Consider the following 26,745-nt stretch of genomic DNA (forward strand, 5'->3'; position numbering starts at 1 on the left):
CGGGTTAATGACTACTAGCGCTTTCCTGGCGGCTTTGCAAGTAATATTCATGTATTTGCACGTGTTTAGAAATCCAGTTCGGGAATACACGGAAGTACACGTGTGCGTGTGTATGCAGGAACGTGCATAACTTACAATTGGTTACACAAGTTTGCTTATACGTATATGTCTTCCATTTTACGTACTTGCATATAATCCCTAAATCGTAGGCACTTTATGTGTGCATGTGCCAATAATAATAATAATAATAATTTATTATTTGTACCCCGCCCATGCTGGCTGGGTCTCCCCAGCCACTCTGGGCGGCTTCCATCAAATATTAAAATACATTTAAAATACTGTATCACAGTTTAAAAACTTCCCTAAACAGGGCTGCCTTCAGGTATTTTCTGAATGTCAGGTAGTTGTTTATTCCCTATTTGTATGTTACCCTGCCAGGGTGGTCTGCAGCCACAATAAAAACATCAGAAACCATTTTTTAAAACCATTTTTTAAAGTACGGAACAGTCATGTCTGGCTACTGAAGAATGCCTGTGTATCCACACACTTGTTTGCATCCATTCGAACCGCAAGGGGAGATGGACTTTCCATCATCAGGCAATGGCTCTTTCCACCTGCCTTGCCGCCTCCAACCCTGGCAGCCTTCATGGGAGAACTGTTCCAGATGAAGAACTGCAAGGGGAGAGAGACTTACTTTTATTTATTTATTCATATCCCACCTTTTCGCCAAAACAGGGACTCAAGGCGACGAAGGGTGGAGTTGTATCAAGCATTAGCCCTGCTCAGAGTAAACCCTTTTTCATTAATGTGCGATGACTAGCTTAGTCTTTTAACCCTGAGCCCGGTTTCGGCCGGGGAGGGCAGGATACAAATAAAAGTTTATTATTACTATTACTTTGGCCACCTCATGAGAAGAGAAGACTCCCTAGAAAAGACCCTGGTGTTGGGAAAGATGGAGGGCACAAGGAGAAGGGGACGACAGAGGATGAGATGGTTGGACAGTGTTCTCAAAGCTACTAACATGAGTTTGGCCAAACTGCGAGAGGCAGTGAAGGATAGGCGTGCCTGGCGTGCTCTGGTCCATGGGGTCACAAAGAGTCGGACACGACTGAACGACTGAACAACATTACTATTATTATTATTATTATTATTATTATTATTATTATTATTTCAGTGGGTCTCCTTTGACTGATATGTAGTCCAGAAAAATACTGTAATTTATTACCTGCCTTTCACCATAAGGTTCCTGGGCAGGTTACAACAATTAAAACACAATGTTTAAAACAGTTCAAAACAACTTAAAATCACAGATAAAAGGTCGGCCCTCATCGGGTGCCAAAAACTGGAGGGCTGCAGGTTCCCTACTCCCTGTTTCCTAGATACGCTCTTTTTGCAGGCTGGGGAAGCTGGAATTGCCTCCCTGGGGAACCACCTGTAAATGTGCTGATCCTTGCTCCAGGGTGGGGGGAGAATAAGAAACTTCATTTAGTCCTATGAAACCTTTTCCTGAGATCAGGCCATTCACCCTCTCTTGCTCGAAGGAGTCAGCTGTCTGTTTCTTTTTTCAGGCCATGATGCAAGGAGAGAATGTTAATAATCCTGTCTTGCAGCTCATTGTGAGTATTCCCTGCTGCCTGTCCAATAAGCTTCAAGATAAATGTACAGGAGGCCTGGTATCGGCCTTCAGGGGGAGCTTTACCATCTTGACCCGGGGGCAAAGTGTTGGGGACACTGCATGTGTTCCTCACATTACTGTTCTTGCCTTAAGTCAACTCTCCTTGGACCTAACCGTGCCTCTTGCACTTTTCTATGCAGACCATCCGAGCTATCTCCACTGGAACCGGCCCACAGCGTTACCGGATGCTGATGAGTGATGGCGTGCACACCCTTTCCTGTAAGCATCACATGCACAGAATCAGTTGGCTGGGGGGACATTGTTGCAGGATGCTTCTGGACACCAGCACTGGCGACTTGAAGGGGTGTTGGTGTAGCTCAGTTGTAGAGCCACAGGCTTACACCCAGAAGATCCCAGGCTCAGCCCTTGGCACACCCTTCTTAAAAGGGATCCTGAGTTAGGCAGGCTAGGAGAGCCCTCTGCCTGAGACCTGGGGGGGGGGGGCACCGTCAGCCAAACATGGTACTACTAGGCTAAATAGACCATATGCCGTTGTGACTAGAGGCCCACTGCCAATGTGCATTTACATGAGGGGGTGGAGTGCAATCACAAGCTCTAAGAGTTTACCCTACACTGGTGAAGTTACTTAGAGTAACTTTCCTAATTCCTGCTCTAGTGAAGTTTGACTTACTCTCTCTCCACCTTGCTGCTTGGCCGCTGGTTAGGAAGAGACTAAAGAATGGGTGGTTTTGGTTTTACTTCCTTCCAAAGAATCCTGGGGACTGTACCCTTCTCAGAGCTACAGTTCTCAGCACCCTTAACAAACTGCATTTCCCAGCATTCCTTGGTGGTGGTGGAACATGCTTTTAAAATGTATAGTGTATTCACAGCCCTTTTTCCCCTCCAGAAAAATAGGAACTTGCTTTGGTAGGTGTCGGGGAACTGTCCCGGGCTCAGCGCAGGGTGGTGGAAGGGCTCTCGGGATGCTACAGAGAGCCTCAGCCCCACCTGGACAGTAGCACTTCCTCTTCCAGCAGAGGCAGTGGCGACGTCTCTAGTGGGGAGGGGCAGGCCGCCCAGGGACTGAAGAGCTGGGGCTGTGGGGATGTAGGAGAGGCTCTGCACTCCCCTCGCTCAGTGGGCGAGCAGGGGGACATGCTACTTCCATCGCCCCGAATGCGTTGAGGGGTGAAACGCAGAGAGGGGAGGCGGGGATTCCGTATACCGAAACTTTTGTTGGGGTCAGAACCGGAAGGGGCCATTCCCGGATTCTGCCGTTGGTTGATTCAGACAGACATGAACTGTACATAGTATGCACAATAAAACTACCAAAGGAAAGGTCGGAGTCTTGTCTGTTTACTCATGAGCAACTACCTACGGACCTTACAGTAGGGTATGGTGGAAGCCTTCCTCTGTTAGAGGCCTCTGCATATTCTTGAGCCTTTGGGTTTGAGAGCTTTTTTATGTTTTTTATTAAAAACAAAAAGGAACAAGAAAAGGGGGGAGAGGAAAACTTAAAAGATTGTTATTATACTTTATCTGATGCAGTGTTTATACAAGTGATTTCCATATATCGTTGAATTTGTCCATGGCAAGTCTACATTTATATGTAATTTGCTCATGTGTTGTGAGCTTATACATATCTTCTATCCATTCACTGAAGGGAGACACATTTTTATTCTTCCGGTTCATTAAAACCAGTCTTTTTGCTGTAGTAAGGGTGCGTAGAGTCCATTCATACTGTCCCTTAGTTAGATTCCATGTATTGGGAATATAATTCAAAGGGATGCTTTACTCTGCTAATTTAAGATTTTTCTGTATAGTCACGTTAATCGTTTCTATTAACCCCCTCCCAAAAATTTATCAATGTGGTACATTGTATGAACATGTGTTTTTTTAAAGAGTTTGAGAGGTGTTGTGTCACATGCCTTGACATGGCTTCAGTTTCTTGGCTTAATGTGGAAGCTATTTCGTCTCAAATTGTCTTTTTGGAAACGGAATGTTGGTTTGCATTTCAACTACATCCACAGGCCACAATCACACGGTGCCTCCTTTGAGCTCATAAAACACTTTCTCCCTCCTCTCTTCTTTTTCTTCTAAAGCTTTCATGCTGGCAACACAGCTGAACGACCTGGTTAATGACCAGGGCTTGAGTGCGAATGCCATCTGCAAGATTAACAGGTTCATCGTTAACGTCCTGAAGGATGGAAGGTAACTGCTCCATCTGTGATAAAAGTGAGGGAGTGTATGATTCTGCTTTACAATCCAATCCCCTCTAGTGTGACATTAAGGTCGGGGCATGATGTTTTATTCCTCTAGGTATGGTCTTGCCGTGTTTCATTCTAGCCCTCAGGGCTGGGAAGGAAGTTTGCAACAGCCGTTTTTCCTTAGGTTTTCTAATTGCCTTGTTTGCCCACACATAACCATGTTAGTAACTTTTGTAGCACATCAAGGGTCTAAAATAACAAAAAGGACCAGCTCTCGGACGTTTCAAACTACAATGCCCCTCAGTTCCAGCATCATAATGGCTGTACAATGCTGTTGCTGATAGGAGCTGTAGTCCAAAACATCTAGAGTGAGCGCTGGCTTCTGGGGAGCCTGATCAGCATTGTGTCCCCTCCTGATGGAGGGCAGGCAAGCAAACAGCAATTTCTTACCACATTTTGTGTTTTTTCTATTCTGTTTTAGATTTTGAGTAATTTTTAAAGCTTTTTAATCTCTGCTGTAAACCCCTCACAGAACTTCGCTTATTGGGTGGTGTAGAGCAAATAAATCACAAAATCGAATAAGTGATAAAAGTTTCTTTCATGGGCCATAAAATGTGAAACCACGTCTGATCCAGTGGTAGTTAAAATACATTCAAAATAAGAAAACGGTGGGCAGACAAAATGTCTTACTTACAGTTTGCCTTTCTCTGCTTCCTCAAGATTTCTAAATGTAAATCTTGGACTGCAACCCCCCCCCCCCCCCAAAAAAAGACCCGAGCCCTTTCTGACCCTCCAACAGGATCCTCCAACCCTCTCTGTCTGGCCTGCAAAACTTGAACCAGCTTTGCATCTCAAGTATTTTAGCTGGGCTGGCAAAATAGCCTTAAACCCTTGTGATGCTCCTTGGGTTTCTGAATGGAAGATAGAGAGAAGTTTGTGAGTAGAAACTAGCTGACTGTACAAAGGTAACAATTGACGTGTGTTGCTCTGCCTGCTTTTCCCTCTGGTCCTGCTTACTGCTGCCATGGGACCCTAGGAAAATTGCTGTGAAGGAAATGCGGCCCTTGCATGCAGCCTCCCCACCCCTGTTCTAACATATTAAGACCTCCGGGTATAGAGCAATATATAAATTCAATAAATAAAGTGCAGCACGGATTGTCGGTGCTGTAGTACTTAAATCCCCAGTTTGGGTTACCTCTGCCTTTGAGCTGTTGCCCTGTGGCAAAAGATTCTAGCCCGTTTACCTTTCCAGCTCACGGTCTCTTAACAAGCAGAGCAGGCACCAGGCAGGTAAAAACTTGAGCTTTTTCTTTGCAGGAAGGTGGTTATTGTGATGGATTTAGAAGTCCTCCAGACGGCTGACGTGGCGGTGAAGATAGGCAATCCAGTGCAGTACACTGAAAGTAAGCAGCTTTCCTGGGCGATGGGTCTGCAGGGGCCTTGTTCTGGCATCTTAACTGCTACGGTGCCCTTTTCAATGATGTGTTTTCCCCATCCTAATGAGAAACAGGGATTTTGTGTTTTGACTTGAAATGCCTTTGTGTCTGGATTAGCGATTTCTTCTCTGCTGACGTCTCCTGTTACTCCGGGATCACTTCTCTCATTCATAACTCCTTCCGCTTTGGTGAGCGGTCGCCACCGTCGGAATGTGTTCGGCCCTTTGGAACGGAGTCGGATGACGCTAAAATTGAGTTTTTGGCGCCCGGTAGGCAGGGCACATCTCGGATGAAGGATTAAATCCATCAGCCCAAGAGAAGGTGGCAAGTGTTCTAGGGAGAACCCAGCTTTAAGAACGCTATGACTTATTTGCAACACACTGGTGAACCACAAAATTTCCTTGTCCTCACAGAGAGGAGCCGCGGGAGTTAGTTGGTTCATAAATTAAGTCAAACCAGCCTGACTTAATGCAGATGATTTGAACTTCACAAATTTGTGGAGCGTAGATCTCTAAAGCATAAGTTCAGGTCTCGAAGGAAAATATTCTGGAAGTACAAAAACAGTTTTCGTTGTCCATTTGCTGAAGTGTGGAAGTAGAGAACCCTACAGCCTGGATATCCATAGCCCTTAAACTTTGTGTGTGTGTGTTTTAAATGCAGCATAGATGAAAATGAGATTTTTATCATGAGACTTCACTATACAGCTGCTGGGGTTATTGTTTATTGAAATATTTTTTTATCCCCCTCTTCACTCCCCCCCCCCCGAGGCTCCTAGGGTGACTTGAAGGGGGTGGGGAGAGATTCCCTGCCCTCAGGAGACACAGCACAAAACAAATAGGCAGAAAGTTAGAAACAAGCAATCTGAGGTTCAAGTTCTTGAGTTTACAAATAGGTTCAGGAGTTTCATTCATCCTCTGCATTTTATTTTATTTGAAGAAGTGTATACTGCTTAAATTTAGGTAAAAGTTTTGAGCGGTTTACAAAGAATGTACAGTGTTCTGGCCAGTGCTACTCCTCAGAGTAGACCAATTGAAATTGATGGACATGAGTAGCCAAAATGCAACTGATAAACTGTACAGTTTATCAGCATTCACCAGTGTGGTGCCCTCTGTGGTGCCTGGGACTGGCGTGAGCTGGGAGTCCAACAGCCCCCTGCTCTGTGCACTGCTTCGACTGGTTGAGCAGTTGCACGGAAGACCCTGAGGGACCAGGTTAGACTTTCCTTGCCAACTCTTGCCACTGAAATGGCTTCCCCCCCCCCTTTGCTTCCCAGGCACTTCGCAAGCAGGGCAGCAGCAGAGCTCTGAGAGCCTGGCAACCAACCAAGCCCCTAGCAGGCCAGCACATCTGAACGAGAGCACAACCGCAGCAGCAGCAGCAGCAGGTAAATGGTCCAGGATGTGTGAAGCAGAGAGAGAGAGGGAGGTTTGGTGAGTAGCAAGAGAAGGTGGTGCCCTGCTGCTCCCACGTGGCTTGGCTTCTCTTGTCTTTGTGAGGTCAGGGTTGTATTAAAAACTACTGGTCAAAATGTTACTTGCCGCAATTTGAAAGGGGGGGAGGTGGTGGTGGTTGGTTGGTTTATGACTGAAGGCCCTTCCCAGTCTTGAGATCTGTGTAGGTTTTAGTTAGGGGTAGCCAATGTGGTGCCCTGGAGATACTGCCAGGCTCCAGCTCCAAGCAGCATCTCTGATCATTGGCCAAGGTGACTGCTGGGAGTTGGAGGCCAACTGTGTCTCTGTGCTAAGCTCATTCTGGCCTCACAAGAACTAGAGAGATTTGGCCTGCCCTGCGCTAAGTCAGGGTTGCCACCATTCTTAAATACCCAGAACAAACCCATGGGAATTGATGTACGTGGCTCACATAGGCCCATTACTTCCAGTGGATCTACTTTATTGTATGCAGCTAGGATCTTTTGAGCGAAAGGGCAAAGAGGTTTTGCTCAGTGGGCGTCCACTTCATAGGGATGTAGGAAGCTGCCTTACACAATGCCCCTCTAGCGCAGTATTGTCTGCACTGGTTGGCAGAAGCTCTTGGGGGTTTCAGGCAGGAAGCCTTTCCCAACCCTAGGTGGAGCTGCTGTCAGGGATTGCACCTGCATGGAAGGCAAGTGCTCTGTTGTCGTTCTCTGCTGGCCTCTGCATGGAGCTGACACCAGAGGATTTGAGCTGGGGGTGGGGGAGCACCTCTGGCCCTCCAGCTGTTGCTGGACTCTCAGCTCCCAGCATGGCCAGTGGTCAGGGTTGGTGGGGATTGTAGCCCAGCAGCATCCGGGGGGAGCACAGATATTTCCTTCCCCCTGCTTTAAATGGAATGCCAGAAAGTCCAGCAGATATGAAAAGGTAACATCAAAGCATACTGGCCTGGGTTTGCCAAAGGTTTTTTTTGCTGCTTCGCTTGACTCTGAGCTCTTTGAGTTTGGCTCCTGGCTCATTGGCAACAAATGTTTATAATTAAAAGTGCCTTTTTGTTTCCAAGGGGTGAGTGGTGCTAACGGGGAGGATGGTGACACGGAGTTGAAAGGCAAATTGAGAAAGGGAGGCGGACGCTGAAATTGAAACAGAAAAATAATTTTTAGCCCCTGTCAGGTTACAGCGGAGCTTCATTAATAATGATGGAGCCAGTCATTTTCGTAGCTTGCAGAAAATTATCAGAGGCGCGCACTGTAATTGTTATCTAAATGAGGAAACGCAGCTTTGTGCTGGCATTTGATAGGCAGCTTAATTCTCCCCCCCCTTTTACTTTTTATTAAGGCATTATTTCACAACAGTGAAACAAACTGCGGTGCAGCGTAAATTATTCAGCATAAGCGAAAAGGAAATACATTTCTTGCAAAAGGAGTTTACATATCGGAACAGCTTGTGTATATATTGCTAACATTACAAAACTTCCAGAGGCAGACAAGTCGGTTGCAACAGAAACCCCTGCAAAAGTGTCTTGTTGCCACCTTAGAAAGGACAATGTGCAATTCCTTGTAGGCGGCAGCCCATTTCACCAGAGGTGCAAAGCTTAGGCCAGAATAAATATGTTTTAAGCCTTTAAGGTGCTGAAAGGATCTGTGTTGATTTTAATATTGTAAACACCCTCCCTCACCCCCCACTGGTGCTGCAGTTTGTCCTTTTCTCATGGAATGTGCAATTCAAGTGATAACAGAGAATGTTAGCAAACTGCATAATGAGGCTTGCCCCCCCTTGCAGTACTTAGTGTGGCTGGTGGGGGGCACCGTTTGCACACAGAATTGCTATAGAAGGTTACAAGGCACTAGGCGGTGAACTGTCACAGGGTGCCAGCTGAGTGTTGCGGTGATTGTTCCCTTTGGGCAGAGCAGGATGCTCTTGGCCATAAAGGCTAAATGCAAAACAACAACAAAAAGTTGTGGTAATAGCTTGTACCAGCTCTTGCCTTTGCTTGAGATGTTGAAGGGGGGGTGGGGTGGGGGAAGTGGCCGAGTGGCGCCAGAACCAGTCTGTCCTGGGTTTTGGTCAATACATGGAAGGAGCTCAAGTGCCAGGCTATCTTGATGTTGCTGCTGCGCCGCAGAGCTGAATCCCTGATCATAGGATTGTAAAGTTGGAAGGGACAGTGAGAGGCATCTATTCCAACCCCCCGCACTGCAGGAGTCACAGCTAAATAATCCCCAATGGATGGCCTTCCAAGCTCTGTTTAAACAACCTCCAGTAAAGGAGAGTCCGCCACCTTCCCTTCTGAGGAAGTCTGTTCCACCATTGAACAGCCTTTGCTGCCAAAAAGTTCTTCCTAATGTTTAGCCCAATACACCTCTTGTCTTTAGGGTCTGTGTCGAAATTCAGCACCCCTTCAAAGGTGCCTGGGAAGGCAGGCAGCTCCAGCTTCCTGAGCACCCCTGGGGGCTCCCAGATGAAAGTGGTGCCCATTGCCAGCCTGAACCCGTACCAGTCCAGGTAAGTTGGCCAGCGTGAGGGCCTGCCACCACCATGGCCTGAACACCCTGGGTACCCAGAGCTGCTTTAGCTTCACGTCAGGGCTTGTTCCCCGTCGCCCTGTGCTTGTGTCTCTGGTCTTAATTGCTTAGCCCCAACTACTGTGGGATTAACCTCTCCCAGTTGGGCGACAGATTGATTTTTAGGAAGTTGATTTTGAAGCCTGCAGGTGCCCTTCTTTTTTGGGGGGGGGGCTTTGCTCCTGTGGCACAAAGTCTGCAGAATCCCAACGCAAGCTGCGCTCCGAGTGCATGTGCATGCGTCTTTGCCTTGTTTTTCTTCCCAGCGAAAACAGAGTGTCCTTCCCGACTGCGTTCCTAGCAGGTGGCTTGGGCATGGCAGGCTTCCATTGTGCCTGTTTACCGTCCTTGTTCCTTTGCGTTTTGGGTTTCCAGTGCTGCCGTGCTTCATTCAGCAAGTCACTGGCGGTAGTCATTGGTGTAAATTGTGGGGGAAGGCAGAGAATAGGGAGGCTTACTCCTACTGTGGCAGAACAAAGGGACTTTTGTGCTACGAGATGTATGAGAGCTATGAGCTGAATGCCACTGATTCCATATGCACATCTGATGAAGTAGGCTGTTGCCTACAGAAGTGCCTGCCAGGCATGTTCCTTTGTCTCTCCTGGGTGAGCGGGAGGTGGTCCCTGGATCAGCCATTGGCTGTCATGAGGCTTGTAAGGTGGGGTTGGAGACCCTTTCAGCCTCATTCTCTTGTGGTGGACAACCTTCTGGAGAGCCTGCATGCCAATGCTGGGCGTGGCTGGAGGCAGCCTTGGGTGGAACACCAGACTTGATCAGAGAACTGTATTCCAGTGGCATAGGTGCCAGTGGTTTCTGTAGGACCACATCTCTTACCCTGGCAAAAGCACTCTAGGAGACAGGGGTGCATGGAACGGGTGGAGTGGGAAGCCCTTTGGGGAGGGGGAGTCCAGAGGGCTGGACAGACAGGCCTAGAGGGCTTCATTCTCCCCCCTCCACACACACACACACACACACACACACGGTAAGAGACTGCAGCACTTCCTGTGTGGTTCTTCCCTAATCTTGAAATGGATTTCAAGGCTGTCCGTTTATAAAGGCTCTCGAAGAGATGCTGGCAGGAGCTAGTCCAAGTGGCCTGGCAAGGTTCCTAATTCTCCCCTGTGGTTCTAGGTGGACAATTTGCGCCCGGGTGACTCAGAAGGGCCAGGTCCGTGCATGGAGCAACTCACGCGGGGAAGGGAAGCTTTTCTCCATCGAATTGGTTGACGAAAGTGTAAGTGTTCATGGCGAGGAGCGAATTGAAGGCTGGATTGGGGTTGATGCGAGTTGTAGTCCAAACTCTCCAGAGGGCACCCAGCTGGCAAAGGCTGTTGCAGAAGAAAGCTACAGAGAGATCAGCAAAAAGCTCTGAACTTACTACATGCTCCTGTCTCTGCTGCTGCCACTGGATTCAACAGCCCACCTTTCCTTGAATGCTTCAAGTTCAAATCAGCTATCCTCCCCCCCCCCCATTCCCAGTCTTGAAATGGAATATCTTTTTCCCTGAGAGATAGAGACTGGACCATCCCCCCCTACCTTCCACCCCACAGGGTCTCAATATGTGCTTTGTGTGAGACATAGCACAGAGCCCCCTTTCCCTGCCTCTCTCACAGGGGCTGCTTCTCCTAGCCCAGCTCTGCTTCCTCGGCCCTCTGGACTCACAGGCTTCTGCTCCTCTAGCTCTCTTTGGCCTTGCACCTGCCATGTCTGCTTCACCTGTGCTCTGCTTTACCTGGGTGCCTGAGCAGAAATGAATGGTTCAAAGTGTTCCATCGCAGCCAGGTCCTCATGTAGACCTTTTAGGTTCCGGATGATCCGGTGCTGCCCACCCCACCCCCATCGTGATTAGGGAGAAGGGAAACGGGGAAATAACATGCAGATTCCTGTGAGGCACATTTCCCTCCTTCCCTCTGCCCTTTTCACAGTTCCACTTTTAATTGTTCGTGTCAGGCATTTCTACCTAAATCTGGACTGGCTCCTTCATGAGCGACACCTACAGGTACTCTGTCCACTGAAAACCTTGTGTCAGTAAGGATGAACTTTCAAAAGAGAGAGTAGAGCAGCCTGCTGGTTTCTGTTGCTGCACCCCTTTAATGGACAGCTGGCTCTGCTGCTGCTGCTGCTGCTGTTGCTGTGGATTGCAGGTTCTCTCCACGCCAGCCGCCCTGTGGAATCAGGGAGGTATGGTATGCAAATGATTAGCATCTCCAAACAGAACATCTTTTTAATTAGAAAATAAATATGTAACTGGAGGAAAACTCCTGCCTCCAGTTTGTTTGCGAGGAGGGAAGCTTGATTAGCCAAGCCCTGTACTTAAGCTCTGTAATTCCAAGCTTTTGATCAAATTACAGCTCTCTTCGCTGCGCAGAGGCTTGTTGCCTGTTTGTCTGCGTGTGTGGAAACATATTTTTTTTTGGGGGGGGAGGTGTGGCTCTGAACTCCTGGCACATCCTCGTCAGCTGTTCCTTTTGCTTCCTCTCTATCTCCATGCTGTCAGGTTCCTGACTGACGGTTTTTATTACAATTTTAATACTCCTCCTGCATAAACATCTTAGCTGGTGGTGCTCTAGCTCTGCTTTTAATTATCACTTTGGGAAGGGCCTGTCACAACACTCTGGGTGCCTCTGCTCCTGCTGCTACGTGGGTGATGTCATCCGCTAATTTGTGGAGCGAGAAGCAGGTATCGGGGAGCTTGTGAGACGATGACACCGCCGTGGAGCCGGAAGAGGGCTCTCAGCTGGGCGGCAGCACAAGGGGCTCATTGCTGCTCTCTATGGGCAAGGTGTGGGGGACCTTTGCTGAACTACAATTCCCATCAGCCCCAGCAAGCATCGTCCGTGGCAGGGTAGGGTGGGAATTGTAGTTCAGCAGCACCCAGGGGGCCAAAGGTTCCCTATGCCTGACATAGGCTCTGTTCTTCTGGAGTTTATTTTCAGGGAACTATAGGGAAACATTCAACCCAGAGAGTCTTCTTCAAGTCCAGGTGGGGAGAGGAATCTGTACATAGGTATTATTTATTCATTCCTTTCTTTGCAGAAAATATTACATCACTGACATTAAGGGCGGGGAAACAATATGGCAGCGAACAGCATAAAATCAACAGTAAAATTACATTCATAAATCAAATACAAAATACTTCACATCATTAGGATTGTCAGCTGGTTTGGCAACTAGAAATCATCTGCCCTTTTAACAGATGGATTGATTTTAAATTCATGTGAAATTTACATGCTACCCAGGCCTGCCTCTCTGGGATAATGGTGGAACTGTGAGAATTTGCAAAAGGTTTCCTCTCCTGCTGCTGAAAGGGAAGGCCATCTTTGCACCTTTTCCATCTTCTGTAGTAACTGATCAGCACTGGCGCCTGGTGGGAACAGAGCGGTGCCACTTCCGCTGTGGCCCCGGGGTACGTTCAGGTGGTTTGTGGCATGCCTGCAGATTTATGGTTGAAGATAGGAGACTGCATATCCGTCACACTAGACTTTTTTGTAAAAACGACAACAACAAATCCTGTTAGTCACTTTTTTGCTACTGGCAGCTCAACACTACTTAACAAAAGAAAAAATCATGCATTAAAGAAAACATTGGAACCCCCCACCCACTCTAAAAAGCCCCTGATCATTAAACGCCAAAGGCCTGATTACAAAGGAATGTTCTTGCCTGGCGCCTGAAGATATACAACATTCATATTGACTGCTAATTGTAATTTAATTGCTTCTTTTATTTCTTACCTGTAGTATCTTATTGAATTGCAATTTGAATTCTGTGGAATGGTAATACAATATGTAAGCAGTGAAAGAAGCAGTAAAAATACTGCTGCTTTCACGTACAGCATCTAGCACAGCACTTGCTTCAACAGGCGAAGGAACCGAAGACGCCCAGCAATTTTCATGTGGTCTGGGCGCAGGGTTGGAATCCCCCTTTTTTGTGCTGATTGCCCTTCCTGCTTCCTTATTTCAGGGTGAGATCAGAGCAACGGCCTTCAATGAACAAGTGGACAAGTTTTTCCCTCTCATTGAGTTGAACAAGGTACTGTGCCCTTGGCTGGATCAGCCGGAGTGGGGATGTATTTTAAACGTGTTAAAGCAGAATGTGCACAGCCTGCCTTCATTCTTGCCTGGGAGGGATAAACCTTGTGTGGGTCTGTTTGATCTGTGGACCTGATAACTGGAATCTCTTAAGGCTAGGTGGGGGGGGGGGAAGTGTTGCAGTTACTCTTGCCTAAGGAGTGAAGGGTTGCAGTACACCTTGATTTGTCCATAGCCAAACCTCCCCCCTCCCCTGCAGGGTCTCTGGGGATGTATACAGCCCACAAGTTAGGAGGTGCTGCTGCCCTGCCCAGGTGCCTGAAAATGAGCAGAGCTCTCATATAGTAATTATCAGGAAACCCCCCTCCGCATGACAGGTACCATCCCGGGAGAGCTTGCAGTACAGGGAACCACCCCCTTTGTTCACCAGTTCGTCATCCCCCTCCTCAGCAGGAAGCAACCATTCCTCCAGTGGGGAGGGGGAGTTGGAGGCAGGAAGTCGGCGCAGGGGCTGTGAAGGGATCGCAGAGCCTGAGCACCAAGGGGGAAGCGGGGAACAGGGACCGTTTCCCGCGCCCCGAGTTCGCAGACAGGAAAGACGTGGAAGGGGGAGGCGGGTGTTCAGGATCCCGCGCCTCTTTTGCTGGACCAAGAACCGGAAGGGTTCATTCCCAGACTCTGCAAAGGGATGAGATGGACATTTGAACTTTTGCTCCGCTGTAAATATCTGCACAATAAAGAACTTAGTTTTTAGAAGTACTGCGTTCGAGCGTTTTCTCATGAGCAACCACTGAACGGCCTTACAGTAATAATCATGGTTATTTAATTTATCAGCGGCATTATATAAAAGAAAGAGCCTCAGAGCAGCTTGGCAAGTTAAAATGCAACAAACTAAAAGGAGAAACATTCAAAGCAGGGAACAGTTCAAAAGCACAAGATGCTCCTCTGCTAACATAAAAGGCCACAAGACCTCCCTGCCCCAAGAAGAGCACCACCGTGGGAGGCAGCTTAGTTGCCAAAGGCCAGCAGAGAGTATTCTGCAGATGGAGCCCGCTTTGTGGGTCACCCTCCACCCCTCCCTTGGGTGGGGCATCTGGAGAAGGGCCTTTGATAAAGACAGCAGGGCCTGGGCTAGCCCATATAAAGCTGAGGCTCCCCTTTCAGGATGCAGTGAGTGGACTTGTCTGAAAGTGCAGGTTCCTCTGTGTTTCTGGTGCTCTCCCACCCCCTTGGGATTTCCTTAGTTGGGGTTGAGAGGGGAGCAGAGGAGCGCTTGAATCGGGGTGTGTGCGGTTGCTTCACTCTTTATTCTCTGCCTCAGGTCTATTACTTCTCAAAGGGCCACCTGAAGACGGCCAACAAGCAGTACACGACCGTGAAGAACGACTACGAGATCACGTTCTCGAATGAGACGTCCGTCATCCCCTGCGATGAAGCGCAGCACCTCCCCTCCGTCAAGTTTGACTTCATGCCCATTGGTGACCTGGAGAGCGCAGACAGAGACGCCCTTGTGGGTGAGGCAGGCAGCGGGGGCGTCGCTTGCGGGTTTAGCCAAATGTTTCTAGGCAGCACTGTCATAACAATCCAGCCATGTGAGGATATTAAAAACAACAACAGCACCACAGCAAAGTGGTTTACAGCACACACAATCCAATCATCAATACTGCCATTGCAAAGACCTTGTCTGAATAACAGTTTTTAGGAGATGTCTGAAAGAAGGCAGGAATGATATCGGCAGGGAGTTCCACCCTAAAGGCTCAGTCCTTAGTGAAGGCAGCCCAAGCCTCAGGGGCTGTGAGGGGAACCGCATCAGAGCATCTTTAGAGGCCCCAAAGACCTTGGGCAGCCACCCCCAACCTGGCGCCTTCCAGGGTGTTTTTGACTACAATTCCCATCAGCCCAAGTCAATACTATGCCGCTGCCTTAGGGGCTGAGGTATGAGTCTCTCATGTTCACTCGTTGGAAAGCTCCCCTGGCACAATCCCAGTGCTGCTCCTTGTTGCCAAGAGACCAGCAGCCTTCCTCCTTCACGCACAGACCTAGCCACCAGCTAGGGTACATGGTAATTTGTGTTTTCACAAGAAGAGGACCATTGAATTGCTCTCTCGACCTTCCTCCTCTTGGGCTGTTGCCTGCTGCATTAGCCCTCTTGGCTCGCTTTCTAGACTGGCTCTGCCAGACTTCCCCTGCCCTCAGTGATCCCAGCTCTTGCAGTAGCTCAGGTGACTGCCTTAGTGCACCAAGGCACAGCTTTCCAGGGCCTTACTAATTTGAAAGGTGCATAAGCAAACTGGGCTGCGGGTCAGGGCCTTGTTGCTGTAGTACTTCCCTTCAGGATATTATTATTATTATTATTATTATTACTACTACTACTACTACTACTTCTATGCTGCTTATCTTACTGTGTTGCCCCAGCCACTCTGGGCAGCTTTCAACAAATTAAAGCACCAAACACAGTGGAACATCAAAATTAAAAGCTTCCTTATCCACATTTAACAACTCAGAATGATACTTTTGAAGGCAGCCGCCACCAAGCTCCTCGGTGGCCATGCTTCTGTCCTGCACGTCAGCCGAGGGTTTGTGCCCTCCCCACGAGGGAACCCCCGTTCATGAAATGGATCCAAAGCCCTACCCCCGGTGGTGCGTGGAGTAGCAAATGATAGGTTTACGGCGCTAATTAGGATAAGAATGTCAGAAGAGGCTGGCGGCTGGCCAAAGGAGGCCCTTCTAGTCCCACGTCCTGTTTCCCACAGCGGCCAATCAGATGCTCTTCCCCCCTACTTGTGTTTCCCAGCAACTGGTATTTGGAGGCATACCACCGCCAACAGTGGAGGGAGAACATAGTCAGTGTAGCTAATAGCCACTGTCAAGCCTTGTTCTAAGCAGTTTACAGGTATAAAATCAATTATAAAATCTATACATAATTAACAATATACAGTGGAACTATTCCGTCAAAGCATTAAAAGCATCCATAATTTAATATGCAGTAAAACAAGCCAGTTAAAAAGCATAGCAATTAAAAGAGTTATTTTTAAAAAGCTATCGGATCAGGAAGTTCAGTTTCAGGTGCGTCTTCGAGAGCCGGCGGAATGCCAATACTGATGGGCCGTCTCCTATTTCGGCAGGGCTGATCTGGGATACTCCACTAACATGGGCTGTGCCATAAGCATATGGAGAACACTCCTAACAGCCCTCTGCTTGTCTTTCAGATGTAATTGGGATCTGCAAGAGCTGCGAGGACGTCACGAAAATCACCATAAAGTCTACCAATCGAGAGGTGTTCAAGAGAGTTGTGCACTTGATGGACATGACTGGGAAAGGGGTGAATGTCACTCTGTGGGGAAACGACGTAAGTTGCCGGGGGGGGGGGGAGGGCTGAGGGCTGCCTCCACCTTGGGCAAGAGGTGCAGCCGTTTCCTGGCCATGTTTGAACCTGGCAGGTGTATTGGTGCAAGAGTAGAGAGCCCATTCAGGGCAGAACGTTGCTCTTAGAATCTTAAGTTCGTGGAAATCATGCAATTGTAGAGTTGGAAGGGACTCCCAAGGGTCATCCAGTCCAACCCTCTGCAATACAGGAATCTCAGCTAAAGCATCCAAGAGAGATGCTTGGCTCACTTGTGGACCCAGGAGAATGGCACCCTTTGACAGGTGCCTCTTGGCCCTGGAGGCCCTGGGAGGAGCCATGGTAGAGCCCGTGGTTTTGTATGTAGAAGGTCTGAGGCTCCGTCTCTGGCATTTCCTGTTCAAAAGGATCAGAGGGGAGGAAGACACAGTCCTGACAGTCCTAGCAAACCAACCTTCTCCCGCCTGGCCTATCAGGCTCAGCCAGCACCACTGAAGAAAGCTGAGGCTGCTGGGACTTGTAGTGTCTGAAACATCTGGAGGGCGCCAGGTCGGGGAAGGCCAGGCAGGGCACTGATCTGACAAGAGGGCCGCTCCCTGAGCTGTAGTTTGTTCTTGGCTCCTTGCTTGAAAAGCCAGGGACATTTTTTATTTCCTAAGGTCTTTGTTTCCTACAATTCCCTGCCCCCAAATAGGGTTGAGGGAGTCGTGATGGCCTTGGGTTTAATGCTGTCGTGCTCAGAAAGCACTGAGGGAGTCATTTCCATACTTTGCACCGCGGCTTCCTAGGTCGATATTGCAAACTCCTCTTGCTTTTGAAACATTGGGGAGTTATGCAGGGGGGTGAGCAGAGCCCATGCGAGCATCACTTTCCCTGGTACCTTTTGTAGAGACCCGAGAACCAGGGGCTGGTTGAGAAAGTGGTGTTGTGGACTTGCTGCACTGCGCTTAGGGAGACTCGGGGCCACCCAGACCCCACAGGCATGCTGCTTCTCATGCCATACATAGGAGTGCCTGCTGCATCAGGACAGGGGCTCACTAATCCCTTTCCTAGTCCATTTAGTCACCATGGCCCAGCAGGGCCCTCTCTCCTCTCCTCTGATTCCCTGCCACTGCCATTCAGGTGCATTTACTGTCCCTGACAGTGGAAGCAGAACATAAGCACGAGTGTTAGTAACTATGGTAACTACCTACTTTTTTCTTCGTGAATTTGTCTAATTGTCTTTTACTGCCTCCTGTGGGTGGGAGTTCCAGAGTTCATGTGCTATGATGTGAAGGAAATGCTTTCTTTTTCCTGTCCTGACTCTTCCAAAATTCATCCTCGTCGGATGTCCGCATGTTCTAGTGCTTTCCCCCCACCCTGTGTAGTTTTCTCAAGCTCGTGTCATGCCGCTTCTTGCTCCCCTTTCCCCTAAACTCAAGTGCCCTCTTACGGAATGAGTGTGCCCCTTCCTCTTTATCTTCTCAGGCAGAGAACTTTGACGGCGCTAAACATCCTGTGGTGGCCATCAAGGGAGTCAAAGTCTCGGATTTTGGTGGCCGGACTCTCTCTGTTGTTTCATCGAGCAGCATCCTCATCAACCCTGACATCCCAGAGTCCTTCAAGCTGCGTGGATGGTACGCTTGCTTGCTTCTGTGAGAGCCGCATGGCACGTGTTTGATTTAACATCTTGGCTGGAGTGGGGTGGGGAAAGGTAAACCCCACGCCATTCCTGGCCATGTGCTTGCATGCAAAAACTAGGCACTAGGAAGTTGAGGCGTCGTTCCTCTTGAGAGAGGCAAAACACACACACCCGTAATCCTGTGACCAAACCTTGAAGGATTGGGTGTTGAAACAGGTGGGGTGGGGAGAGAGGGTCAGGCAGAAGCAGTTCCCCGATCTGTGCAAGGCAGCTTGAAATGGGATTCTGCTCTGGGAGCCAAGGGGGCAAGGTGTTTGCTTCACAGGGCAGGTTCTGGGCACTCCAGAGGACAGTGGAGTGCAAGGCAGATCCGACCCATCCGCTGGGAGCTTTTTGCAGGCGACGGCTCTTGCACCAAAGCTCCTTAGAACATAAGCAGAACCCGCTGGATCAGGCCAATGACCCATCTAGCCCAGCATCCTGTTCACACAGTGGCCAACCAGATTTTGTATTTTTGTGTTGTGAAGCACCCTGTGATCGTTGGATGAAGGGCGGCATACAGATTTAGTAAGTAAATAAACCTGATGCCTGTGAGAAACTAGCAAGCAGGATTGAAGGGCAAGAGCCTCTTCTCCCTGTGGCTCCCATCAACTGGTATTCAGAAGCATCACTGCCCCTGACTGCAGAGCCCTCCTTGATAGCAGCCTCCCATAGCCCTCTCCTCCATGAATGTGTCCAATCCCCGTTTAAAGCCACTCAAGTTGGTGACCATCTCTGCCGGAGGGAGTTCCATGGTTGGGCTCTGTGCTGATGGTTCCAGCGAGGTCTCCCGATGGTTCCTGACCGTTTCAGTGAGATCTGCCCACTAGGCCAGCCTGCTACCCTCCAGGTGGTTTGGACTATGATTATGGTTGGCTGCACTGGCTGGGGTGGGGGTGGGGGAGAGCGTTGTGGTCCAAATCACACTGGGCTGCCCCACAAGACTTCCCCGCTGTGTTGCACCCCATGTTTGAATCAGTCAGGAGGGGGCTTGTCCTTCAGATTTCCCCCCTCACCTACCAGATGCCCCTTAGACCAGCCTTCTTCAGGGACGCCCCCCTCCTGCTTGTGTTTCCTTCCACTTGCTCTCTTTTGTAGAATACTCCTGCTTCCTTTGAGCCTCTTCGGGGGGGGGGGGGTGATGCTGCTTTCTTGTTTCTTGCCATTTATTTTCACTCTGGCTTCTGTGTTGATTACAGCATTTGACATGATGCCAAAAGGGCATTTAGTTGCTGGCAACTGCACAGAGGCTGTAGCCGCTCCACACTTGCCTGCTGAAGCACAAGGTTCTGGGGCTGGGGTAGGGGGAGAGTTTTTCCTGCTGCGCCAGTTGACGTGAGGAATCCAGACGTGGCCAAAACATGCTCGGGGAAGCTTGCCTGCATTCCTGAATCAGCCTTAATAAGTTTGAGAAAGTTGCTTGGTTAACCTTGGGCTTCAGTGCCCCCCCCCCATTTATAAACGGGGTGCAGACAATCCCTCTCTGCTGCCTTGTGTGTGTTGCTGAGGAAAGGAATCCATTAGCGGCGGAGGCACTTCAATAAGGCACTCCGTTTCATTTGGCGCATTGTTCCTCTCTAAGTGCTCTTGGCACACTCAAGGCTGTGCCAGAGACAGAAGAGGAGGCAGCAGCCGTGCTCGCCTCCTCCCACTGCCAAACGCTTCTCTTCTGAATTGCTGGCCAGCCTGAGAAGCCACCAGGAGAGGCACAGGATGGTGGCGTCTCTTGTCTCCGGGCACCTCCTGCATGCTTTGAGTGCCGGTGCGTGGGCTGGCGTTCATGGACGGCTCTGCAGGCGTGATGGAGGCTTGGAGGGGGGCTTGGAAAGGAGGCTGAGCCTGCCTTCTTGGTAACCGCGTTGGGGGAGGAAGTGAGCACCGGAGACAGGTGGGGCAGGCAGCTGTGAGGCAGAAGCAGGAGGACCACCAAGCAGGTGGTTGCGAGAGAGTGCCTCGAAAGTGCCAAGGCCCTGGGCCACCCTGCCCAACTTTGTCCCTCTGGGAACAGTCTTGGAAGAAAGAGAAGAGCCACAGCTCCATGGGAGAGATGCCGTTTTGCATGCAGAAGGTTCCAGGTTCAATCTCGGCAGCATCCTCAGGTAGGGCTGGGAATGACTCCCTGCCTGGACCCCTGGAGAGCCCCTGCCAGTTAGTGTGGACAATACTGGGCTAGGTGGAGCCAGTGGTCTGTCTCTGTATAAGGCAGCTTCTGTTGTTCCTCTTAAACACAACTGTGGCTTCCACTTCAGCTCAGACTCTCAGGGCCTGTTCACCTCTTGGATGTCAGAGCTGAGCTGCTTAAGATGTGCAAGCGATGGGCTCATCATGGGCATATGAAACTCAAGTGCCAAGGGCTTGACTTGGCTCCACTCCTTTCCCTTCTGCCTTTTAGTTGTCCGCAGGCAAGGAATGCGGATGGGCCGTCTCCCCGAGGTGCCTGCTTCCACTGCAGGCTTGAGAGGGGAATCCTTGGAACAGGAACTCAGGCCGTGCCCTGCCTTCATAGCTGCCTAGATTGCTGCTCACCCCTTCGGGGAGGTTTTGCAAAGGCGGGCCTGAGGAGCCCCCTGGGAAGACAGGACTCTGCCTGGGCTCTCTCCTCAGCCACCTTCCTGGCTCTTTTCCTAGCAGGCCCTGTGTCCTGCCTCCGTTGAGGGAGGGCTTTGCCTTTGCTCTGGCCCTTGCACACTCCCACCTGGCATTCTGCCTCAGGCTCCTTCAGAAGCCAGCAGTGTTCACAAGTGGGGAAAAAAGCTGAGTTCAGCCCTTTTTCTCTCCCTTCCAACCAGCTTGGTGAAATAAAATTTAAAAAACCAAAACATTTTGTGGAGGGGAACAAAAATCTGAAGCAGAGCGCCCTCCTCTCCCTGCCCTGACGGCTTCTTGCTGCTGTTGGTGTGGGCTGCTTCTTCTCTCCTCTTCTCTCTCTTCTCTGTTTCTCTTTCCGCCTGCGGTACCCGAGAGGTTGTCACTGAGCCCCTCTCCTCCGCCCGACGTGAGCGGCTCTCTCGCTTCCTTGCTTGTTAGCCGTGCCTGGTGGGGTCTGATGAAACAAAGGCCAGCGCTTCGTGCTAAAAAACAAATTAAACTGTGGCGCTGCTTGTTGGTGCAGGGGTGGTAGCACCAGCTTATCTGCTTGGCAGAGGGGCCGGCTGGTTTTTACTTCAGGCACGGGATCTATTAAGCTCTCCCTGCATTTCTCTCCCAAGCTTCTGCAAAGATAATGTGAGCATGTAATTTAGCTCTCACCGTGCAAATGTCCCAGTGCCCTCAGCTCTCCTCCGAAGCGGCTGCAGTGCTGAGCCATGGCCTCTAGTTGGCGCACGAGCGAAACGGAGCGTGTCCCCGTTTTCCAAGATTATAAAATATTGCACTAATTAAAATGGAGTATTAGCGTATCCTGAAATGCTATTTTAGTGAGTAATATACACAAGTTACTGTAATTGTTTCCTGTGCAAGCCATTGATAAAAATCCCTCTTGTATTGAGCGCAGGAGGGTAAAAATAAAAACCCTGGTATGTTTCTGTTTCTTCTTGGAACTGAGAGAAATATTCCCCCCCCCCCCCGCTTTATTTTGCTTCCAGGTTTGACTCTGAAGGGCAGCTCCTGGAGTCCACCTCCATCTCAGGCACAATGAGTGGGCCTATGGGAGGTGGAGACACCAACTGGAAGACTCTGCATGAGGCCAAATCTGAGAACCTGGGGCAAGGAGATAAGGTACAATGGGGACTCAGCATTTTGGGCTGTTCCCTGGGGCTCCTGTGGTGGAGGTGGCGGAGGCAGGCAGTGGCTCAGAAGAGCCCTGCAACTAGAAGGGTGCCCCTTGCTGCCCGCAAAGTCATGCGCAGAGCCTTAGACAAGTTCCCCCTTCAGCATCCCTTCCCTTTCTCGGAAACGAAGGTAGCAGCTACGTTCAGGGGGAGGGCCATAACACCTGCCTGACAAGCAGAAGGTCCTCAACAGCATCTCCAGGTGGGGCTGGGAAGGAGGCTCCTGCCTAAGACCCCGGAGGATGCAGGAGATGCTCCTGAGCTAGCTGGGCACAATGGTCTCACTCAGTCTAAGGCAGCTTCCTGTGTTCCTACCTGCCTTGCAGAGTCACTAAGGACAAAAATTAAAATAATTAAAAAATTGCATATTGGAATTCATTAAGTGTTTCACAGTGAAGTGGCTGTATTTTATTCTTAAGAATGCATGAGACGTTCCCAAACCTTACAGTAAATAACCAGTTAAAAGCAACGCAGTTAAACCACATTAAATCATACCGTGTCTGGAGGCAATTCAATTCCAGTGGAGCAGAAACGTGAAGGAAACACTTTGGTAGCCTAAATGTCAGTCTTGATAACAGCTCATTATCTTTTAAAATAAGAATTAAGAGCAATAACCCTGGTGTCTTGAGGTGTTGGGATGTTAATAAGGCAAGACAAAGGGCCTCACATTTGCAATGGAGGGAAATGTCGGCCGCACAGCCAGTCGGGTTCCTCAGCCAGCTCTATTAGTTCACTCTAAACGGTTCGTCCATTAATCAGTCAATTAAAACACATGCACAGGTTACAATATCTCAATTCAGGTAATGTGTTGGAGGATATTTAATGAACACAGTTCTTTATCTTGACTCTTAACTAGCACAGGCGCATTGTTCAACTCACTGTTGGGAGTTTGCCTGATTATGCGAAGATATGATTAGCTAGTGGATCCTTCTGGTTTTGAGCAGGAGGTGTGCATGTTGGGGTCCCTTTAACACTGGGGTGTGTGTGCGCTGTGAGTGTTGATTCCAGCAGGACTGGAGCTGCAGCGGCCTGCCTGTCTCCCTGAGGCGCTGCTCTGGTGGTGTCTTGTCAGGTTTGAAAAACAAAAACCCACCCGTAGCATTTCCTGTCCCCCCGCAGGCAGACTACTTCAGCTGCTTGGCCACAGTGGTGTTCCTGCGCAAGGAGAACTGCATGTACCAGGCCTGCCCATCCCCGGACTGCAACAAGAAGCTGGTCGACATGCAGAACGGGGCCTACCGCTGCGAGAAATGTGACCGGGAGTACAACAACTTCAAGTACCGCATGATCCTCTCGGTGAGCTCGTTTTCCAGCGGGTCCTGTGCCTTTCATAGGCAGGCTCCTTTTCGGCTTGGGAGGAACAGAGAGCGCTGTGTGTGTGTGTGTGTGTGTGTGTGTGTGTGTGCATGCTCTTGCTAAGGGGAAAGATGAGCACCAAAGAGCTTCTGTCTCCTGCTCCAGCGGACGAGGAAGATTATGCTGAGCCAATCAGCATTTGCAGTGGTCTTCCCAGACCACGTGAGTGTGCACGGAGACCACCTTCTGTTTCTCCCTCTCTGGAGCTGTGGGGGAAGGCTCACTGTCAGAACCCCTGCAGGGAGGGAGAGAGGGAGGGAGGAAGGAAGGAAGGAAGGAAGGGAGAGACCCCCGTCCAAAAGCCTGGAGAGCTGCTGCCAGTCAACGCAGGCAATGCTGAGCCAGACGTCCTGACTTGGCATCAGGCAGGCAGGCTCTTCTTTTCCTCAGCCCAGCCTTCCCATGGAAAGGTGCACTGTGTCATATGCCACGCAGAGGGGCCAAGCAAGCCTTGTTCCCACTCCTCACTGCAGCCTCTTCAAGGAGTGCAGCAACGGCTACTCTCCTGCCCACCCAGGCCAATGATGGGCCCCTTTCAGCCATGACCATCCATTCCTTATTTATATTGATATCTTACTTGTAGAATTTCCTTTATAAAGAAATAAAGTGATAAAAGGGGGGAAAAGGGTGGGGAAAAGAAAAGTGCAGAAAGTTCAGTGTAATACAATTAGTAAAATCAGCTATATTTCCATACATTTTACACACACACACACACACACACAATCGTAGAGTTGGAAGGGACACAAAGGGTCATCTAGTCCAACCCCCTACAAGGCAGGAATCTCAGCTAACGCATCCACGACAGTGATATTACTACCTTAAGTGCTATTTTAATACATCTATGGTCATTAGTAGTCTACTACATTCTGTATAAATTCATTCCAAATGTCAGTATATTTGTCCAAACCACGTCTCTGTCTAGAAGCAATATGACCATCTATTTCTTTGTGCTAAACCATCCAGGCTATTGCAGCCCCTTGAACTGCGCACTCCGTTTGTTGACTGCAGTTCAGAACATGCCCCTTTTTAATGGCTAAGCTTTTAAAGTTGGCCTTGCCTGTCCATTGCACGTCTTTCCGGCTGCTCTGCTGCCATTGTGGCGCTGCTGCTGCATAGCCTAGATCAGGCATGTCCAACAGGTAGATCCTGACCGGTAGATCACTGGACGTCTGCGGTAGATCACTGGTAGATCATTGGCTCCCCCCAAAGAAGCTGAACAAGTGTGGCTCCCCTAAAAAAAGCTCAACATTTTACCTCCTCCCTGAAAAAAACTCAACAACTTTGACCCCCCCCATGGGCCTTCCTCCTTCCTAAAAAAGCTCAGAAGGGGGGGGGGTAGATCACTGCCAGTTTTTAACTCTGTGAGTAGATTGCAGTCTCTTGGGAGTTGGCCACCCCTGGCCTAGATGGTGCTGTGCCATTAAAAGTCCTTTATCCTTGTCCCTCTTTTCCTACTGAACTGAGAACTGGCGCATTAGGATCCCTGCCGCTGAGAACTGTGTGCTCACAACACCTTTGTGCGCTTCGCTTAGTGGCTGGTTTTGGAGAGCGTTTTCAGGTGTCCCGACTGCGGCAGGGGAGGAAGTAGAACGAATAGATCCTTTTTGCCCCCACTCAAGGGGGTCCTGTTTATCTGGCTGATGCGGTCCTTGAGCCCTCCTGAGCCCTTTGCTCTCCATCCCTCCCCACCCCAAGGGCCTCTCGCCCGGCGGAGCCACTTTGCGAGCGCCGCAGCCTTCAGCGCAGGAGCATCGCTTGCCCACGTTTCTTTGTTAGGAAGATAAGCTAATGTGGAATGGCATTTCTGGAGAGCTGTAATTGCACTCATTCAGCTGCTCCCTATATTTAGTTCTCTCTTTTGTGGCTAATGTTCTGTGTCTCGCGCATTAACGGGAACCGGCTTTGGAGCAGAGCATCTGAGGGCTGCCATTGTGACGCCTGCTTGCACCTCCAGAGCAACGCCACTGCTTTCCTCCATCCTTCGGTTCACGAAAGTGCCCCCAAATTAGGGCCCCTGCGACTCACCTTTAGAAACTCCCATGCAGGGAGCCTGCAAAGGGGAGGTTGGCGGCTGCTGGAGGCTTCACTTCAGCTAATAGAGCGGCTAAATGAACAGCCTCTCCAAATCAACAGCCTCACCTTATTAGAATGTTTGAGGACGTGGCAGTGGGGGGAGTTGTCCCCCTGGGGGAAGGATTTATTGTACGGAGTGGAGGTGGGAGGGCAAGATGGAGAGGGAAGCCGGAGAAGTGCTTCTGAATTACGGGCCACTCGAGTTCTCCTTCCACATTTGTTCTGCTAGGCTCCGCGGTGGGCAAGAAATTTTGCCTGGTGTTTGACAGGAGCTCCTTTTGAAATCCCTCCTCTGCCTGCCCCCGCACCCCAAATGGTGAAGATAGTGAGCGTGAGGAGGGGGAGAGAAAGAGGAGGGGGGGAATATAATTGCAGAATGGGAAAGGACCCCGAGGGCCATCTAGTACAACTCCCTGCAATGCAGGAATCTTGGCTAAAGTGTCCGTGACAGGTGACCAGCCAACCTTTGCTGCTAAACCTCCCAGGAAGGAGAGCCCCACACCTTCCGAGGGAGTGTGTTTGGCTCTGAGGCCCAAGCAGGCAGCGGGTGGCTGGGCCAGAATTAGAGAGAGATGCTGGTGGTCCCAGGAAGGAGCTGCAGAGCAGAAGAGGCAGGCATTGTGCACTCCTAGGGATGTGTTTGGGCGGCTTCTCAAGAGGTTTCCCACGCCCAGTTCCTGCTGAAAGTGTGTCTGTGTTTGAGTGACACGGTTGAGTGAAGAGGGAGCTATCTCAAATCCCTAAAGAGTGGGAGGCTCTACCCTGTCCATCCAGAAGGGGGCCGATTTGCAGATCAGAAAGTGGGACAAAGGGAAGGCTGCCCCACTTTCCTTGCTCTAAAGTTGGTTCTGACCCCTAGAAATACACAAAAGTGTCTTGGCTTTTTCAGAAGGCACCTAAATGCTCACCAGGCACCATCAGCCTGTTTTCTGTTGCAATCAAAGCCCCAGAGCCCAGCCTCGTTGCCTTTCAGGTCATAATTGAGGGCCAGGCTTACCCTTGACCAGGCTCTTCTGACTCGCCTGTCCCGCCTCTTCCCTCCTAGTTATTGGCCCCACCACTAAGGAGGCACCCCTTGCTTCTTCTCCATGGCTGGGGATGGCTGCAGAACCATCCAGATTGTGCCCCCTAGTCACGGACAAATTAGCTCTTCTTTCCACCTCTCCTCCAACCCCCACACCTTCCACCCATTCAATTCACCCTCTATTTAAAACCATTTCTTATGAGGCAATAATCAGTATTTATATTTGTGGACATATTTTTGGCTGATTTTGTCCCCCC

The 26,745-nt window shown here is 49.8% G+C and overlaps 1 protein-coding gene across 1 annotated transcript in view; it reads left to right on the forward strand.

Annotated features, from left to right (window-relative positions):
* The window catches only part of RPA1 (replication protein A1), a 31,999-nt gene that overhangs the window by 228 nt on the left and 5,026 nt on the right, over positions 1-26,745 (forward strand). Inside the window, exons 2-14 of the mRNA XM_033171556.1 lie at positions 1,569-1,616; positions 1,816-1,894; positions 3,718-3,826; positions 5,140-5,225; positions 6,532-6,642; positions 9,046-9,175; positions 10,366-10,468; positions 13,195-13,263; positions 14,584-14,776; positions 16,472-16,611; positions 18,073-18,221; positions 21,850-21,982; positions 23,155-23,331. Of these exons, the coding sequence (XP_033027447.1) occupies positions 1,569-1,616; positions 1,816-1,894; positions 3,718-3,826; positions 5,140-5,225; positions 6,532-6,642; positions 9,046-9,175; positions 10,366-10,468; positions 13,195-13,263; positions 14,584-14,776; positions 16,472-16,611; positions 18,073-18,221; positions 21,850-21,982; positions 23,155-23,331 (1,527 nt within the window). The remainder of the gene's footprint in view (positions 1-1,568; positions 1,617-1,815; positions 1,895-3,717; positions 3,827-5,139; positions 5,226-6,531; positions 6,643-9,045; positions 9,176-10,365; positions 10,469-13,194; positions 13,264-14,583; positions 14,777-16,471; positions 16,612-18,072; positions 18,222-21,849; positions 21,983-23,154; positions 23,332-26,745) is intronic.

This window comes from Lacerta agilis, chromosome 15 (assembly GCF_009819535.1).
Source record: "Lacerta agilis isolate rLacAgi1 chromosome 15, rLacAgi1.pri, whole genome shotgun sequence".
Taxonomy (NCBI): domain Eukaryota; kingdom Metazoa; phylum Chordata; class Lepidosauria; order Squamata; family Lacertidae; genus Lacerta; species Lacerta agilis.